The 19,564-nt window shown below is 44.9% G+C and overlaps 1 protein-coding gene across 2 annotated transcripts in view; it reads right to left on the reverse strand.

Moving 5' to 3' along the window:
- The window catches only part of CTPS2 (CTP synthase 2), a 186,324-nt gene that overhangs the window by 134,846 nt on the left and 31,914 nt on the right, over positions 1-19,564 (reverse strand). For both annotated transcript variants that reach the window (XM_063449279.1, XM_063449269.1), the window contains one exon: positions 16,523-16,639. In XM_063449279.1, coding sequence (XP_063305349.1) covers positions 16,523-16,639 — 117 coding nt within the window. The remainder of the gene's footprint in view (positions 1-16,522; positions 16,640-19,564) is intronic.

A 19,564-nucleotide genomic window follows, 5' to 3' on the forward strand; every position in this document is an offset into this window, starting at 1 on the left:
ACCACATACATACAAAAACACATACAGACAGACACACACACAAGACATACAAAGACACACACACACACACAAAACATACCTACAAAGACACACACACACAAACAAACACACATATATTTAATTCACACTCCTGTTTCCTACCTTTAAGGTGCAGGAGGGTGACTTTCCCTGGGGTCCAGTGGTGGCTCAGGTGGATGGGAGTCAGAGTTCCCACTCTGACTCCCTCGGCTTCCTCCCGCGCGGCTCTCAGTTTTAGCTGGGAGGAGTGACCAGGGAATCACTTCCTCCCAGCTCTGATGTCATCACAGGGGGCCCGGTCGCGCTGTTAAAGCGCCCAGCGCTGACCGGGCCCCCTTACAATCCGCATTCATCGAGTGGCCCTGACAGCATGGGCCACCCGATGGACACTTTGGAAGGCGGCCCCGGCGGTTTACCGCGCGGGCCGGAGCCACAAATGGTCACAGCGGTACCCAGTCGCACGGGTACCACCGGCTCGCACCCGCCCGTCCGCCCGCACTATCAACCTGGAAATCCCTACCGCCCACCTGGAATCCTGAAACGCCCACTAGTGGGCGGTAGGGACCAGGTTGATGAACCATGGTCTAAATCAAGCATGTCAAACTCAAAGTCTAGCACGGGACACATAAACAAAGCTTATGTTTATGTGGGCCGCAAAAAAAAAAAAGAAAAAACGACTTAAATTTTCATAGGTTTATTTTTATACCACACCCCCCTCTACTAAATCCCAGTCCCCCCATATACTAAATCCCCCTATACTAAATCCTAGTCCTTCCCCCTCTAGCCAACAAGCAGACTCCACTTACATTGCCGCTGCCAGACTCCGGAGTCCAGCCTCTGGTATTCCCTTAAAAGGCACTGTCCGCACCCTGTGCCAAAGCGGATCCTCCTGCTACTTCTTGAAACCCTGTGAAGGTGGAGCACGTCGACTTCCCATCGGAATGTGACGTGGCGTGCCTCCGTGCACCTGTTGCGGTCACCGGCCCGCCGAGCCTCACGGTCGTGCCCGACCGGCACGACCGCTCCAACTACACGAGCTTACCTGCTCGTCGGCGAGCCGGGAACCGCGCACATAGTTCTTCCGGGCATCGCGCCCAGATCCAAGATGGCGCCGACCGCGTGGTCGCGTCTATTGCTAGCCCCGCCCCCGAGAATTATACCAACGTGTGCGTGACGTCACGACGTCAACGCACACGCACGTTTTGGGGTCAGAGGTCGCCCTCTGACCAATCATAGCCTAGAGAGGGGTATTTAAACCCCTAGCTTTCCCCATTACTTTGCCATGTCGTGGTTTCAGTTTCCTGGTTTCCTGAAAGTGCTATTCTCGTGTTTCTGATTTCCTGGTATCCTGATCCTTGGCGTTTCCCTGGTTATTCTGATCTCTGGTTTCCCTGACTTGGCTTGTTTAATCGGTATTGAGTATTTTCTGGCTTCCTTGACCTCGGCTTTCCCTTTGACCATTCTCTGTCTCTAGCGTATTAGTCCGGCCATTCTAAGGACCGGTTTACGCTCTTTCCTATTATTTTCCTTTTCGTACTTATGTATATGTTTACATAGTTTCTGCGTGCTGGACCACATTACTAGTCGTGACATTACGACATGGCCATGGATCCTGCAGAACTATGCAAGCATATGATCGCATGTGAGAGTAGGGTGGAGGATATGGACCACAGGTTAGACCAATTTGCCCAGGCATTTCAGACCTTGCTCCAGAGGACTGCCTATTTAGAGGTCCCTCCGGTACCACCTGTGGTTCCGCCACCTGTAGTGGTTCCCGTACCACATAAACCACCGTCCATAACCTTGTCACCGCCCCCCCGCTATGGAGGTGATTCTAAGGAATTCAGAGGTTTTTTAAACCAAATTGAATACCACTTTGAGGCCTCCCCAGGTTCATTCCCAACAGATAGATCAAAAATAGGCTATCTGATGAACCAATTAACTGGAAAAGCTTTGACCTGGGCTAACCCCTTATGGGAAAGTGGTGACGCAGTAGCCCGTGATTACAATACTTTTCTTACGGCCTTTAAAGCTACATTTGAACCTAAAGGTAGGGAGAAGAACGCTGCCAAAGCCCTTATGCGAATCAAGCAAGGCAGTCGTTCTGTAGCCGATTATGCTATAGAGTTCAGGACATTAGCGTCTGAGGTTGATTGGACCAATAGCGGTCTGGTGGCTGCTTTCTCTGAAGGTTTAGCTGAGAATATACACGATGAGACTGCAGCTAGAGACCTTCCGGTTAGTCTCAACGAGTTTATTGCCTACATGATAGACATTGACAACCGGCTCAGAGAGAGAGAGAAAAACAAACAACGTAACAGACGCTCTAATTTGTCCATAGCCCCTCGTTTCTCTAACCCAGTGGTGAGTAGCCAAACGCCTCTTCCAGAACCTGAACCCATGCAATTGGGTAGTGCTAAACTCACTGAGGCAGAGAGACAACACAGACGTAACGAGGGGTTATGTATGTATTGTGGCAAGAAGGGGCATCTAAGGTCGTCATGCCCGGTTCGGCCGGAAAACTTGCACACCTAAGGCACGTACGGGGACCGACCTTAGGTGTGATGTATATGTCCCCTAAATTGACTAAGAACCGTTTCCTTATCAAAGTAACCTTATCTTTCGAGAACACTACTGTTCAATGTGAGGCTATGATTGACTCTGGGGCAGCGGAGAATTTCCTAGACAAAGAATTCTCTGCAAAACATCTCCTGCCCTTAAGACAGAAAGAGAAGCCTATAGCAGTCGAGGCCATTGATGGGAGGCCTCTTACCCAGCCTTTCATCACACACGAAACTCTGCCAATCACTGTTTCAGTGGGTGTTCTCCATTCTGAAGAAATGACCTTTCAAATTATCTCTTCACCTACAGTTCCGATAATACTCGGTTTCCCTTGGCTCCTTAAACACAATCCACGTTTGGATTGGATTGAAGGAGAGATTGTGAGTTGGGGTGAGAGATGCAAAGGTGTCTGCTTTAAACAAATCCCACAACCTATTGGCACCATTAATGTTCCTGTTACACCTCCCTTGACCACACAAATTCCACAACAGTATATGGATTTGAAAGAGGTATTTAACAAGGTCCAGTCTGAAGGGTTACCTCCTCATAGACCTTATGACTGTACTATAAATTTATTACCAGGGACTATGCCTCCCAAGGGAGGAATCTATGCCTTGTCCCCCCAGGAAAATCTTTGTTTAGAGGAATACATTAAGGAGGCTCTCAGAAAGGGTCTTATCCGTAGGTCCTCCTCACCAGCCGGGGCTGGATTCTTCTTTGTCTCTAAAAAAGAAGGAGACCTACGCCCTTGTATTGATTATAGGGGTTTGAATAGGATTACCATTAAAAATGCCTACCCTATTCCCCTTATATCAGAGCTTTTTGACAGATTGAAGGGAGCTCGAGTCTTTACCAAGCTCGATCTCCGAAGTGCATACAATCTAGTCAGGATTAAGGACGGTCACGAATGGAAGACCGCATTTAACACCAGATTGGGACATTACGAATACCTGGTTATGCCGTTTGGATTATGTAACGCTCCAGCGGTATTCCAGGATTTTATTAACGATGTCCTAAGAGAGTACCTTCACATGTTCGTTCTAGTGTATTTGGACGACATTCTCATCTATTCCCCAGACCTAGAGACACATCACGAACATGTGAGAATTGTACTGAAAACCCTGTTACAAAACGGCCTTTACTGTAAACTGGAGAAATGCCAATTTGACCAAACGGAGATACAATTCCTTGGATACGTTATATCTCCGTCTGGTTTCCAGATGGATCCTCGTAAACTGGAGGCAGTCTTACAGTGGCCATTACCCAAGGGCCTTAAAGCTACTCAACGCTTTATAGGTTTTGCAAATTACTACCGCAAATTCATAAGGGGATTTTCCTCCGTGATTTCCCCTATAACCAATTTAACAAAAAAAGGAACAAATTGTATATCTTGGCCCAAAGAAGCAAGAGAGGCATTTGAACAATTAAAATTTTTATTTTCCTCAGCACCTGTCCTGACCCATCCTGATCCATCCAAACCATTTATCCTAGAGGTGGATGCATCAGAAACAGGAGTTGGAGCCATTCTGTCTCAAAGAGAAAGTCCTGATACGCCTTTACATCCCTGTGGATTTTACTCTCGCAAACTCACACCTGCAGAGAGGAATTACGACATAGGGAATAGGGAACTTTTGGCCATTGTACTTGCCCTTAAGGAATGGAGGCATCTCTTAGAAGGTTCCAAAGAGCCACTTTTGATCTTTACTGATCATAAGAATTTGGCTTATATTGGGGACGCTAAGAGACTGTCCTCTCGTCAGGCTAGGTGGTCATTGTTCCTCTCCCGATTCAATTTCGTAATTACGTACCGGCCTGGTACTAAAAACACCAAGGCAGATGCACTTTCTCGGCAGTTTGAGACAGATGAAGTACCAGAACAGGAGATATATCCTATTGTACCTCCTGAATGCCTCATTGCCACTACTGTTTCCGAAGTGTCTTCTCCACTCTTCTGTGCCATAATAGCAGATCAAACTCAGGCACCTGTGGGAAAACCTCCGGACAAACTGTATGTGTCACCTCAGTTTCGAAAGAAGGTACTAGATTTGTTCCATGACAACCTCACAGTGGGCCATCCTGGAGTCCATAAAACTCTCTCAGCCGTCTCCAGGAGATTTTGGTGGCCTGCTCTTAGAAACGATATCAAAGATTATGTTGGGGCATGTCAAATATGTGCAGTTTCTAAAGTTCCTCCTAGGTCACCTCCTGGACTGTTACAACCACTGCCCATACCTAGTGCTCCATGGACCCACTTGGCCATGGATTTCATTGTGGATCTACCCAGTTCAAACGGGTTTAATACAGTCCTTATGGTTATTGATAGATTCACGAAGATGGCACATTTCGTCCCACTTAAGAAATTACCATCTGCTCAAGATCTTGTTCAAATATTCTTGAGAGAGATCTTTCGGTTGCACGGTGTACCCAAAAACATAGTATCTGACAGAGGTACCCAGTTTGTTTCTAGGTTTTGGCGTTCCTTTTGCAAACAATTGAGCGTCGAACTCTCCTTTTCATCAGCATATCACCCTCAAACAAATGGAGCAGCAGAGAGGGCGAATCAGTCTTTAGAAGCCTATTTACGTTGCTTTATAAATGCCAATCAATCTAACTGGTATGAGCTCTTACCCATGGCTGAGTTCGCCAGAAACAACGCCACTCATGAATCTTCTAATCACAGTCCATTCTTTGTTAATCAGGGTTATCACCCCGCTGTTTTACCTTCTGCATTCTCAGACACAGAAATCCCCGCTTTGGACACCCGTTTAGAATCGATTCATGATACCTGGGATTCCGTCCATTCAGCTCTGCAAAAAGCCTCATTCCGAGCAAAGGTCCAAGCTGACAAGAAACGGGGCGCTAATCCTGTCTATCTTCCAGGTGACAGGGTGTGGCTCTCCACTAGACATATCAAGCTTAAGGTCCCATCCATGAAATTTGCCCCTCGGTACATTGGTCCCTTTCGAGTTACCCAACGTATTAATCCAGTGACCTATTCTTTGGCACTACCGGCTCATATGAGAATAGCGAATACTTTCCATGTGTCTCTGCTCAAGCCCCTTACTTGCAATCGCTACACTAGGGTATCCACTCCTCCTCCGCCCTTGGTAGTGGGTGATCAAGAAGAATACGAAGTCCATTCTATCATGGACTCCAAATTATCCAGAGGTGTCTTGTCCTATCTCGTTGACTGGAAGGGTTATGGTCCCGAGGAACGTTGTTGGGTTCCTGCTGACCGGGTCCATGCGCCCCGTCTTATCCGGTCGTTTCACAACCGCTTTCCTCTTAAGCCGGGTCCTTCCCGCCCGGTGCGCGGTCTTCGAGTGGGGGGTACTGTTGCGGTCACCGGCCCGCCGAGCCTCACGGTCGTGCCCGACCGGCACGACCGCTCCAACTACACGAGCTTACCTGCTCGTCGGCGAGCCGGGAACCGCGCACATAGTTCTTCCGGGCATCGCGCCCAGATCCAAGATGGCGCCGACCGCGTGGTCGCGTCTATTGCTAGCCCCGCCCCCGAGAATTATACCAACGTGTGCGTGACGTCACGACGTCAACGCACACGCACGTTTTGGGGTCAGAGGTCGCCCTCTGACCAATCATAGCCTAGAGAGGGGTATTTAAACCCCTAGCTTTCCCCATTACTTTGCCATGTCGTGGTTTCAGTTTCCTGGTTTCCTGAAAGTGCTATTCTCGTGTTTCTGATTTCCTGGTATCCTGATCCTTGGCGTTTCCCTGGTTATTCTGATCTCTGGTTTCCCTGACTTGGCTTGTTTAATCGGTATTGAGTATTTTCTGGCTTCCTTGACCTCGGCTTTCCCTTTGACCATTCTCTGTCTCTAGCGTATTAGTCCGGCCATTCTAAGGACCGGTTTACGCTCTTTCCTATTATTTTCCTTTTCGTACTTATGTATATGTTTACATAGTTTCTGCGTGCTGGACCACATTACTAGTCGTGACAGCACCTCCAGGTACTCCACTGTCTAGCCGCAGCCATCAAAACACTGACCGACACACACTCCCTGACAGACACACACACTGACAGAGACACACACTCACTGACAAACACACACACACAGACACTCACTAACATACACACACACACTCACTGACATACACACACTCACAGACAGACACGCACACTCACTGACAGACACACACAGACACACACAGACACAATAACTCACTGACAGACACACACACAGACAGACACACTCACTGACACACACACACACACACCGACAGACACTCACTAACAGACAGACACACACACACACAGACATACACACTCCCTGACAGACACACACACTGACAAACACACAGACACACATACATACACACACAGACAGACACTCACTGACATACACACACAGACATACACATACATACACACACACAGGCATGTACACACTCACTGATAGACACACACACTGACAGACACACACACACACACACTCACTGACAGACACACTCACTAACAGACACTGACAGACATACTGTCAGGATCGGGACAGGGATCCAACACGCAGAGTACAAACAGTAGAAAGGTACGTATACCGGGCCTTAGAATGGCCGGACTAACGTACAGAGAATAACAGAGAATGGTCAGAGACAAGCCGAGGTCGAGGGAACGAGAAGACAGGTAAGCGAGAGACAAGCCGGGTCAGAGGGATAACAGAGATAAGCAGAATAGTACAACAAGCCGGGTCAGAACCAAAGAGAATACTAGAATACAAGAGCACTGAGTGACTAGACAAGCTAGAACCACGACAGGGCAATGAGCTGACGAGAGAAGCAAGCTTAAATACCCTGAGTCCGGAGAGTAGACACGCCTCCGATGGGTGCTGATTAGATAAAGCCAATAGAGTGACAGGTCGCTCGGGATAGCGTCAAGACGTCACGTATCGAGCGTCATGTTAGAAAAGGAAGCGGATCCCTTGCGGCCAGCGTTAGAATGACTGGATGGACCGCGAGGAACGGAAGAAATGGCCTGTCTAGACGGATAAACAACTAAGTCTCTACCCTTCTCAAAGGAAGAGACCTCAGGAACCCTGACAGTACCCCCCCTCTCAGATACGCCCACCGGGCGGAAGGAACCGGGACGAGATGGGAAGCGGGAGTGAAACGCCCTGCGGAGACGAGGAGCATGAACGTCCTCCTGAGGTACCCAACTCCTCTCCTCAGGACCATATCCCTTCCAGTTGACCAGATACTGTAATTTTCCCCGGGAGAATCGGGAATTGATAATGGAGTTGACCTCGTACTCCTCCTGACCGTCCACCTGAACCGAACGAGGTGAGGAAACCGTAGAGGAGAATCTGTTGCAAATCAGTGGTTTCAGCAAAGACACATGAAAGGAGTTGGGAATACGTAAGGCCGATGGCAGGGCTAGGCGATACGCAACCGGGTTGATACGAGACAAAACCCTGTAAGGGCCTATGTACCGAGGCGCAAATTTCATAGAGGGAACTTTTAAACGAATGTTCTTAGTACTCAGCCATACTCTATCCCCAGGGACAAAAACTGGAGCCGCCCTTCTGTGTTTATCAGCGTGTTTTTTGAACAACATAGAGTTATGCAGGAGAATTTGACGAGTCTGATCCCACAACTTCTTCAGATTGGCGACATGATCATCAACCGACGGTACTCCTTGGGAAGAAGAGACCGAAGGAAAAATGGAAGGATGAAAGCCATAGTTCATGAAGAAGGGGCTAGAACGAGTAGAATCACAAACGAGATTATTGTGTGCGAACTCTGCCCAAGGAATCAAACCGACCCAATCATCCTGGTGTTCGGAAACAAAGCAGCGCAGATATTGTTCAATCTTTTGATTAGTACGCTCAGCGGCTCCGTTAGACTGAGGGTGATATGCAGAGGAAAAGTTCAATTTGATACCTAATTGAGAACAGAAGGATCTCCAGAATCGTGAGACAAATTGAGAGCCTCTATCAGAAACGATTTCAGAAGGTATCCCATGTAAGCGAAAAACTTCTCTCGCAAAAATCTCCGCCAATTCAGGAGACGTGGGGAGTTTAGGTAACGGCACAAAATGAGCCATCTTAGTGAATCTATCCACCACCGTGAGAATAACAGTCTGTCTCTTGGAAGCAGGTAAATACACAATAAAATCCATGGCCAAACAGGACCATGGTTTCTCAGGAATGTCCAAGGGGAGCAACAAACCACAAGGAGATGCGTGAGGCTGTTTAGTCCTGGTACAAGTCTCACAAGCTCCGACGAACTCCTTAATATCCTTTCGTAAGGAAGGCCACCAGAAATCCTTGGAGATCAGGGAATAAGTCTTGCGAATGCCAGGATGACCAGCCACCTTGCTTTCGTGGAAACACTGTAAGAGCTCCAGTTGGAGTTCAGGGGGAACAAACTTTCTTCCCTCAGGAGTCTGTCCAGGTGCCAGATGTTGTAAGTTCAAGATCTGGGCAAGCAACGGAGAATGGATTTTGAGACTTGTGTTAGCAATAATATTGCATTGGGGTACTATAGAGGACAGAACCGGTTCAGAAGAAGCCAAAGGTTCATATTGGCGAGATAGAGCATCGGCTTTAGAATTCTTTGAACCAGGCCTATAAGTAAGAACGTAATTGAAATGGGTGAGGAATAACGACCAACGAGCTTGCCTGGAAGACAATCGCTTGGCCTCTCCAATATAGGACAAGTTCTTGTGATCCGTTAAAATAGTAACAGGATGTAATGTCCCTTCCAATAAATGTCTCCATTCTTTTAAAGCCTTGATAACAGCTAGTAGTTCTCTGTCACCAATGTCATATCTGCTCTCAGCACCAGACAATTTTTTAGAAAAAAATCCACATGGATGTAACGGTTTATCCACACCTAGCCTTTGGGATAGGATAGCACCTATGCCAGTCTCCGAGGCGTCTACCTCAAGTAGGAAAGGAAGAGTGGTATTAGGGTGAACCAAAATTGGGGCGGAAGCAAAAAGCTCCTTGAGAGTTTTGAAAGCAAGGAGAGCTTCCGTAGACCAATTCTTAGTATCAGCCCCCTGTTTGGTCATATTGGTGATGGGCGCAATAATAGAAGAATATCCCTTAATAAAGCGCCTATAATAATTGGAGAACCCAATAAATCTCTGAACGGCCTTAAGACCCTTGGGTAGAGGCCAATCTAGAATGGACTGGAGTTTATCCGGGTCCATCTTAAATCCCTCCCCAGAGATCACATAACCGAGGAAGTTTACTTGGGATTGATCGAAACTACATTTCTCCAATTTGCAGTAAAGACCATGTTGAAGAAGTTTGTGCAAAACCCTTCTGACTTGTTCGTGGTGAGTCTCAATCTCTCTAGAATGTATGAGTATATCGTCCAGGTATACAATAACACACTCATGCTGAAATTCCCTAAGAACCTCATTTATCAGATCCTGGAATACAGCCGGTGCATTACATAACCCAAAAGGCATTACTGTATATTCATAGTGACCGTATCGAGTATTGAACGCCGTCATCCACTCGTGTCCCTGCTGGACTCTCACCAAGTTATATGCCCCTCTGAGATCTAACTTGGTGAAAATGTTAGAACCCTTTAAACGATCAAAGAGTTCGGTAATCAAAGGAATGGGATAAGCATTCCTAATGGTTATCTTGTTCAAACCTCGATAATCAATACAAGGCCTAAGTGTACCATCCTTCTTTTTAACAAAAAAAAATCCAGCCCCGGCAGGGGAGGAGGATCTCCTAATGAATCCCTTGTCTAAATTCTCGTGAATATACTCCTCTAGAACTGAATTCTCTTTAGTAGATAACGGGTATACATGACCCCTGGGAGGCATGGTACCAGGGAGTAGGTTAATCTTGCAATCAAAGGATCTGTGTGGAGGTAAGGTATCGGCTCTCTTTTTATCAAATACTGCCTTTAAATCCAGGTACTGAGGCGGTATTTGTGTCTCTGTAGGATTAGAGGAGTTAGCCGACGTGTTAGCCAGGCAAAGAGGCGAGACCTTCCGCAAACATTTCTCTTGACAATTCTGACCCCATGAAACTATCTCCCCTAACTCCCAATTAATGATAGGGTTATGTCTCTTTAACCAGGAGTACCCCAGGACTATGGGAATAGAAGGAGAGGAAATGATCAACAGGGATAGGTCTTCCTCATGCAAGATACCAACAGTTAAATTAACAGGTATGGTCTCACGGAAAATAACAGGCTCAAGTAAAGGTCTACCATCTATGGCCTCAACGGCCAGGGGTGTCTCCCTTAACTGGGATGGGATAGTATGCTTGTTAACAAAAACTTGATCGATAAAGCTCTCAGCGGCTCCAGAATCGATCAAAGCCATGGTTTTTACTACTCCCTTCTCCCAAGTCAAAGAAACGGGTAACAGAAGCCTGTGATCTTTATAATTGTGAACAGAGGACAAAATAGATACACCCAAGGCCTGTCCTCTAGAGAAACTTAGGTGCGAGCGTTTCCCGAACGATTGGGACAATTTAGGCGTAAATGACCTCTGACTCCACAGTACATACATAAACCCTCCCTTCTCCTGTACTGTCTCTCCTCCTCTGTGAGGTGAGTATTACCTATCTGCATAGGCTCTGGGAAACGTGAGGTTTCGATCTCAGAATTTTGAAATGCAGGGGCTAGTTTAAAGGAGGGTCTACGAGTCCTATCTCGAGTGTTTTGCCTCTCTCTTAAGCGTTCATCAATGCGAGAGATAAAAGAAATTAAATCCTCCAAATTCTCAGGGAGCTCTCTAGTAGCGACCTCGTCAAGGATTACATCTGATAACCCATTTAAAAATACATCTATATAAGCCTGTTCGTTCCACTTAACTTCTGCCGCCAAGGATCTGAACTCTAGTGCATAATCCACAAGTGTTCGATTTTCCTGTCTAAGGCGCAACAGTAATCTAGCTGCATTGACCTTCCTACCAGGGGGGTCAAAAGTTCTTTTAAAAGCAGCTACAAAGGCATTATAGTTATAGACTAACGGGTTATCATTCTCCCATAAAGGATTAGCCCATCTCAGAGCCTTCTCAATGAGTAACGTAACAATAAATCCAACCTTCGCTCTATCTGTAGGATAGGAGCGGGGTTGTAATTCGAAATGGATGCTGATCTGGTTCAAAAAGCCACGACACTTCTCAGGAGAACCGCCATAACGTACTGGTAGAGTAATACGAGAAGAAGCACCTACAGTAGCTACTTCTAGACCTGAACTTACAGGAGAGATCGAAGGAGTACGTGTCTCCTCTGGTGGGTTACTAGCACGAGACAATAGCGCCTGTAGTGCTAGGGCCATCTGATCCATCCTGTGTTCCATGGCATCAAACCTGGGGTCGGAAGAACCAAGCTGACTGTTTGTACCTGCAGGATCCATTGGCCCTGTCGTAATGTCAGGATCGGGACAGGGATCCAACACGCAGAGTACAAACAGTAGAAAGGTACGTATACCGGGCCTTAGAATGGCCGGACTAACGTACAGAGAATAACAGAGAATGGTCAGAGACAAGCCGAGGTCGAGGGAACGAGAAGACAGGTAAGCGAGAGACAAGCCGGGTCAGAGGGATAACAGAGATAAGCAGAATAGTACAACAAGCCGGGTCAGAACCAAAGAGAATACTAGAATACAAGAGCACTGAGTGACTAGACAAGCTAGAACCACGACAGGGCAATGAGCTGACGAGAGAAGCAAGCTTAAATACCCTGAGTCCGGAGAGTAGACACGCCTCCGATGGGTGCTGATTAGATAAAGCCAATAGAGTGACAGGTCGCTCGGGATAGCGTCAAGACGTCACGTATCGAGCGTCATGTTAGAAAAGGAAGCGGATCCCTTGCGGCCAGCGTTAGAATGACTGGATGGACCGCGAGGAACGGAAGAAATGGCCTGTCTAGACGGATAAACAACTAAGTCTCTACCCTTCTCAAAGGTAGAGACCTCAGGTACCCTGACACATACACACTGAAAGACACACACAGCTACACACTCACTGACAGACACACACACACACACTGACAGACATACACACAGACAGACAAACACACACATACACATACACACACTCACTCACTCACTCACATCATTCCCTGGGGTCCAGTGGGATCTTCTATCTGGAGCTCAGTGTTCCTGCTCCTCACTGCACCCTTGCGCGCAGTTTAGTGATGTTGGGTGCCGGAATATGACGTCATATTCCGGCGCCCGGCATCTCTAAACTGCGTGTGAGCAGTGAGGAGCAGTGAGGAGCAGGAACACTGAGCTCCCTCGCTGCCGCCGGTGTCCTGCTTCCTCTTCCCGGCCGGGTAAATGATGGGGGGGGGGGTCCGTTGTGTGCCGCATGCGAGTTTGACATATTTGTTCTAAATGTTTTAGTTTTATCCAGACATTTGATTAAATAAGCTCACAGAGTTTGCATGCACCCCTTCATGCATGTATTTAAATTGTGGAAGCCTACAGCCCCTACCAAGCAACAGAAAATGGCTACCTTTCAATATGTAGGAACCATGCCCTCTCTATCTGCCTCAGGAAACTTTGCTAATCTTCCATATCCTTACTGTTCACCAAATAAAGAATATTTACCTCCTCTCTATCCTCTCTTCTGCTTTTATTTTATATTTTGTTCTTATCGGCCTAGTCCTTTTTTCTTGACCCCACTCCCCCTTCTCTGTATCTAGACACCCTGGGTTTTCAAAATGTGGATCCTCAACAACTCTACATCCCTGCACACCTTTATATCCTTCTTTATTCCCACCATATCTCCCATCTCTCCTCACTCCTCCTACCTGTCTATTTATATTGCCCCCCCCCCCCCCCCACCCACCATTTCTCTTCTTTCCCCCATTGCTCCATACTTTTTTCTTCCACTCACTGCAGTTGCAAATTTTGCTGCAGCTGCACTGTAACGCATATGCCGGGTAGCATTAAGAAGACTCTACGTGCCCTCTTCCATGGCAGCGCCCTGTGTTTGAATAAGAGAATGTAACTCTAGCTTGTTTTTCATGCATTCTGTCTGTATCAGAACAGCAGGAAGTGCAATCAGATCAATGCTACATCCTGCTACAGATTAAAGTGTAGGGGTCCTCCATGACATGTGAAGGGCCCATCATGGTGCCAATACAACCATGAATTATAAAACATTAAGCAAATAAGTTATCAGTCAAAGAGAAAACTCTGACCAAAAACTGAGGAGGGATTACAGGGGTAGTGTAGGGCTTAACCCTCTAAATATAGTTTATCAAAAAGGAAAGGAAGTGAGGAAAGTTCCCCGTAAAAAACGGGGTGCTTAATCTCACAACTGCTACCCCCAATCTCAATGTCAAAGTAGTTAAAACTAAAAATAACAAAAACTTTAATAGAACACAAATTATATCAAACAAACACACCTAGTGTATCACCCCAAAATGTGAGGATTAAAAAGCAAAAAATGATAAAAAGCGACTGCAATTGTACATTGGCAAAACAGTACGGCAGAGAACCTTATGGGGTACGAGCAGCAACAACAGTCACATAGATGCAGTTAGTGTATGAGACATCTAAACAAAATTGCAATAGTGAAGAAACATAGTTGCTGACAAGACCTCCCACGGAGCTGCAGCCTATTTGTAACTGTTTAGTGCCAGGAGACAGAAAAAGAACGTCGGATTCTCCTATTTAGAGCAGTCCCAGGGAAAACCAGGGTCTGGGTTTCCCTATAGCGGCTTCCGATAATCCTAAGGAGTATATGCTTTTTATGTTGCCAGTTATCAAAATCCCTGGTATATCTAGTGCAACCAAAGGAGAGTAAATCGAAAGGATAGCGAGATCAGAAGTAGAGGAAAAAAGTAGTATGAAAATGGCTGAGTCTAAACAGAGCTAAAAGAAAGGCTCAATCGCCGTGACAGCTCCTAACTCAGAATTGTGGTAATCACTCTAGTATAGACCTCAGACTGCGGAGTATCCAACAAGCTGTCAAGGCAGTCGACAGAAGTTTGTCCAATTACAGGATCATTTCAGAAAGCAATGAATCAAGCTGCCCAACGCGCGTTTCGGCGGTCTAACCGCCTTTCTCAAGGGCAAATAGTGCATACTGAGCCTCTCCTTACGTCCCTTAAATACCCAAAGATCCCTACCTGTTAGGAAGGGGGTGGGGTCTAGGGGACTGATCACCCTGCTCGGCGATTAAGTCCAGGCGCATGCGCATAATAAAGGACATATTTCTAACATTAAGTCCCTGCGCATGCGCCGGTATTTAGACACGGACATGCGCATCCCCTTTAATGGATAATTGTCTTGCCCGGAGACTAAGTCCAGGCGCATGCGCCCGCTAAGGAAGATATACATCTACAAAAGTAAAGTCCTCGCGCATGCGCCAATAACTAGATACGGACAAACGCATACCGCCAGCTGCAATTAAGCGTATTCGGCTGGCGGGCACTTGTGAACCCCACCCCCTTCCTAACAGGTAGGGATCTTTGGGTATTTAAGGAACGTAAGGAGAGGCTCAGTATGCACTATTTGCCCTTGAGAAAGGCGGTTAGACCGCCGAAACGCGCGTTGGGCAGCTTGATTCATTGCTTTCTGAAATGATCCTGTAATTGGACAAACTTCTGTCGACTGCCTTGACAGCTTGTTGGATACTCCGCAGTCTGAGGTCTATACTAGAGTGATTACCACAATTCTGAGTTAGGAGCTGTCACGGCGATTGAGCCTTTCTTTTACCGGTAGCTCTGTTTAGACTCAGCCATTTTCATACTACTTTTTTCCTCTACTTCTGATCTCGCTATCCTTTCGATTTACTCTCCTTTGGTTGCACTAGATATACCAGGGATTTTTATAACTGGCAACATAAAAAGCATATACTCCTTAGGATTATCGGAAGCCGCTATAGGGAAACCCAGACCCTGGTTTTCCCTGGGACTGCTCTAAATAGGAGAATCCGACGTTCTTTTTCTGTCTCCTGGCACTAAACAGTTACAAATAGGCTGCAGCTCCGTGGGAGGTCTTGTCAGCAACTATGTTTCTTCACTATTGCAATTTTGTTTAGATGTCTCATACACTAACTGCATCTATGTGACTGTTGTTGCTGCTCGTACCCCATAAGGTTCTCTGCCGTACTGTTTTGCCAATGTACAATTGCAGTCGCTTTTTATCATTTTTTGCTTTTTAATCCTCACATTTTGGGGTGATACACTAGGTGTGTTTGTTTGATATAATTTGTGTTCTATTAAAGTTTTTGTTATTTTTAGTTTTAACTACTTTGACATTGAGATTGGGGGTAGCAGTTGTGAGATTAATTATAAAACATTACCAGGCTGTAAGGTTCAGAGATGTTCTTCCACAACTCTCTGAGCCCTGGGGCGACAACACCGGTGACACCACTAGTTCTTTTGCCCCTGTTGCATCTCAAGATTATCAAAAATGCTTAGGATTACTAGAGGACGAGTCACATGCTTTAACCCCAGTTTTCACCTTTAAATCATCTTAAAGTGTATGCACCATATAAGAAACTGCAGTACCACTAAAAAAGTTCTGTGCAGCTGGTTCAAAACCACTATGGCTCTCAAATAGTAGTATGCATATATGTAATATTGAAAAACAAGTGCAAACCAGAATATTGGGTGCACATAAGTTCTACAGTTTAATGAAGGACACCAAGAAGAAACATTTTGGGTGGACAACCCTTTCTCAATGTACAATGCCCTTGAATAACATAAGCACACTAACCCACATATATACAGTGCAATAAACCATCCTCCCCCAGTGAACACTAAACAAAGCTGGCCCAGAAAAACTTCAAAGGTTTGGAATGTGGGTTTCATAGCTATATGCAATATACTATTAAAAAAAAATGGGAACACATTGCGGGTCCTCTGCCCAATTTGTGCAATTAAAAAAATAAAAGATCAAGGGTTAAAATAACATAAACAATAACATATCTAATATCATGACCAGCTCCATGTGCTGCAAGGTATCTGAGAAGTAATGCAAGTGAGCTTACCTGTGGTACAAGACTGACGTGTATGTTGCAAAAATTCTCTTTCTTAGCCTTGAACTGGAACTGCCTGAAAGCCTCGATAAAGGCCATTCCCTCGATGTCTCCAATAGTGCCACCTAACTAAAGCAGACACAAGGGAATCCATGTTATTGACCGGACGTATTTCCAGAGTGCCCCAATTTATACTTTAAAAGCTCACGGTTATTCACTTAACTGTCCAGAATTCAAAACGATTTCAAAGGGAATTTCAAATTTTGGGGCAAAATAATCACGTATGTTTTTACTTTGTCTATTCTAATATTTGAAATTCTCTTTTAATTCATTTTTACTTTCCAAAAATTGCACAATTTTAGAAGTGTATTCATTAAACTTTAAATTGAGGTGAAATAGAACCCAAATTTCAAAATCTGGGTTATACCAGCCAACCTGTGACTATAGTTAGGTTTGGAGAAATTGAAAATAAGCTATTTTAGCCTTAATGTTGTCATTGGGATTTTAATTTGCAACAATTTAGAGTTTAATGAATAATCTTGTACAAGAAGAACATTGGTGGACTTGTGGTGAGCCCACATAGAAGAGCAAAAACATTTCCAAATCAACCTATATTGTCCCAACGTCACCACTGGAACCAAAACTGTGAAACGTTCAGGGTTAATTAATAAAGTGTAAATGATCAGGAATTGAAATGGAGTTAATTCAAAGAGAAGTTCAAGTTTAAGTCCAAAATAGCTGAACTGAAAGTCACTCATGGTTATTCATTAAATACCGGAATCCACATCCGAATCCCATACACAGTTTGAAAGTACAGGATTCGCTAATTATTGTTCACTTGATTCTTAGCAAGAGAATGATAATTCAAAGAATAGTTAAAAATCCTTAGCGGGTGCACAGGTTAACAGTATCATATTTAGTGCAATGAATGAACATGGAGAAGAAAAGCCAAACATATTAAAGATACAGTCAAAGCACCACACCACACAGCGCTGTTTTAGAACAGTTTGACGTCTTACCTGAGATAAGCCAGGCACTGCTCTCCTGCTCTTTAATAGAGCCAGAAGCTCTCTGTCTGAGCTAAACCAGGCAGTGCGAGGATCAGCTCACTGGCTGAGAGTGATTAGCCGATACTGCCAGTGTCAGCCATTGAACTAGTCCGGCACATACTCTCAAGAGAAGGAGGGGAGCATGGTCCAGCAGACCGAAGGTAAAATGTCAATCCATTTGTAAATGGTTTGACTACTTCCACTGGTGGGAAACAGGCCACTCCTGGCAATATAAGCAACATACCATGCTGTAGTGGTTATGGTCCTCGGAGTGTTCCTTTAATCCATAAAACTATAAAGATAAACTGTACATAAGAATTCGGCTTGAGTAGTAGATGTAGCAAACCAGAACCATCCATCATATAATCAGTCCTCACACAGAGCATCTGTGTACATTTTATGCATATGATTTCTGTGTTTTATACGTTTGCCCTTTGGTTTCCTTATTAATTCATTGAGCACATTGATAGATAGTCATTCTTCATCTGCCGGCTTCACATTGCCTGGAACTTGCAAACGCTCATGAGAATACAGTGTGTTTGCTATTTTTTTCCCAGTTATTTTAACAGCTTTGTAGTAACCTGCCAATCTAACTCTTCTGTTGAGATAAGATAAGAACCCATGTTAAGACCAGAATACCAAATCTGAAAAATAATTCAACTTGGGAAAAAAAAGGCATGCACATTTTCAAACACCTGTACTGTAATTGATAAGCAGTATATGGAAATGAATGAGATATTAAAAGACGTAAATGAACATATGTCATGGTATCTTACCAAATATGGAATTTTTTTATCAAATCTACAAATTATTCTTCATGATACAGAACAAAATAATCCTCTAAAGTAGAACTGCCAAGTATTTCTTCTTATGAAGCAAATAAATTAAATGGCATTTCTATGCATCTGCACACGGAGATTAATTCATACATGTTGCAAATTTTATAGATGTTTAAGACATTATTGGGGAAATGTATGGTACAGTGGGAGATAGAGAGCTTCAAGCCAATCAAAATACAACGATAAGGAAAACACAGATATAAGAATTAATGATAGCTAACCTACCATACTCTGATATAAAATGCATACAATCTTACTAACGTGTAACTCCAGTACTCATTACTGCGTTAACCAAGACGCACAGGCCGTCTTGAACACAATGTGAATCAGAAGGGGAAAAAAAAGAGAGAAGAAAGCATTCTATTCATCCCTTTACACTAGAGAAATTGACCCTTTAATTCAATCCTCAACGTTCATATATTTAAAGGAACACAATCATGTATTCCTAACCACGTAGTCATAAAACCACCACTTAGTTGGTTTGCCCAGTCCCTTGCCCCCATGGAAATGGTTAAAACTTATCTTATTTCCAGCTCTCCATAGGTCTGTCTGTGCTGGTCCTGCCCCTGACCCGCCTCTTTTGCTGACATCATCAGAATTGATGATCTCAGCCAATCCAATGTTTTCCCACAGGGAAAGCATTGGATTGGCTAAGATCGCCAAGGAGGTGGGATCACCGCCCTGGCCAGTCCGCATCTCCTCATAGAGATGCACTGAATAAATGCATCCCTATGAGGAAAGTTCAGCATCTCCATGCAGAGCATGCGCAATGGGCAGCACTGACCCAGAAAGCACCTCTTCTGGTGACTATAGTGTCCCTTTAACGTGAAAAAAATATTCTGTATAAATGGAACATCTTTAATGAAATCTTGTTAGAAGCTGTGAATCCCAAGCTCTTTGCAACTGATTTCACACAGTGAGATGCCCTTGTTAATGGTACTGGAATAGCGATGGGAGCTGGAAGGAAGAGTTTCGCTATTTCTTTTAACATTATTTATGTTTCTTTTTCTTTTTCTTTCTTCCTGCTTTGATTATTTGCTATTGTTAGGGATCATGGGACTTTAAAAGAGTAACACATGACACTGTGTGGGTGTCTCATAGCTTACATTATGCTCTTCTATTTTTGCTTTGTGTTATTGTCATAAAATAGAATAATGTATAATTTA

This window comes from Pelobates fuscus, chromosome 1 (genome assembly GCF_036172605.1).
Source record: "Pelobates fuscus isolate aPelFus1 chromosome 1, aPelFus1.pri, whole genome shotgun sequence".
Lineage (NCBI taxonomy): Eukaryota > Metazoa > Chordata > Amphibia > Anura > Pelobatidae > Pelobates > Pelobates fuscus.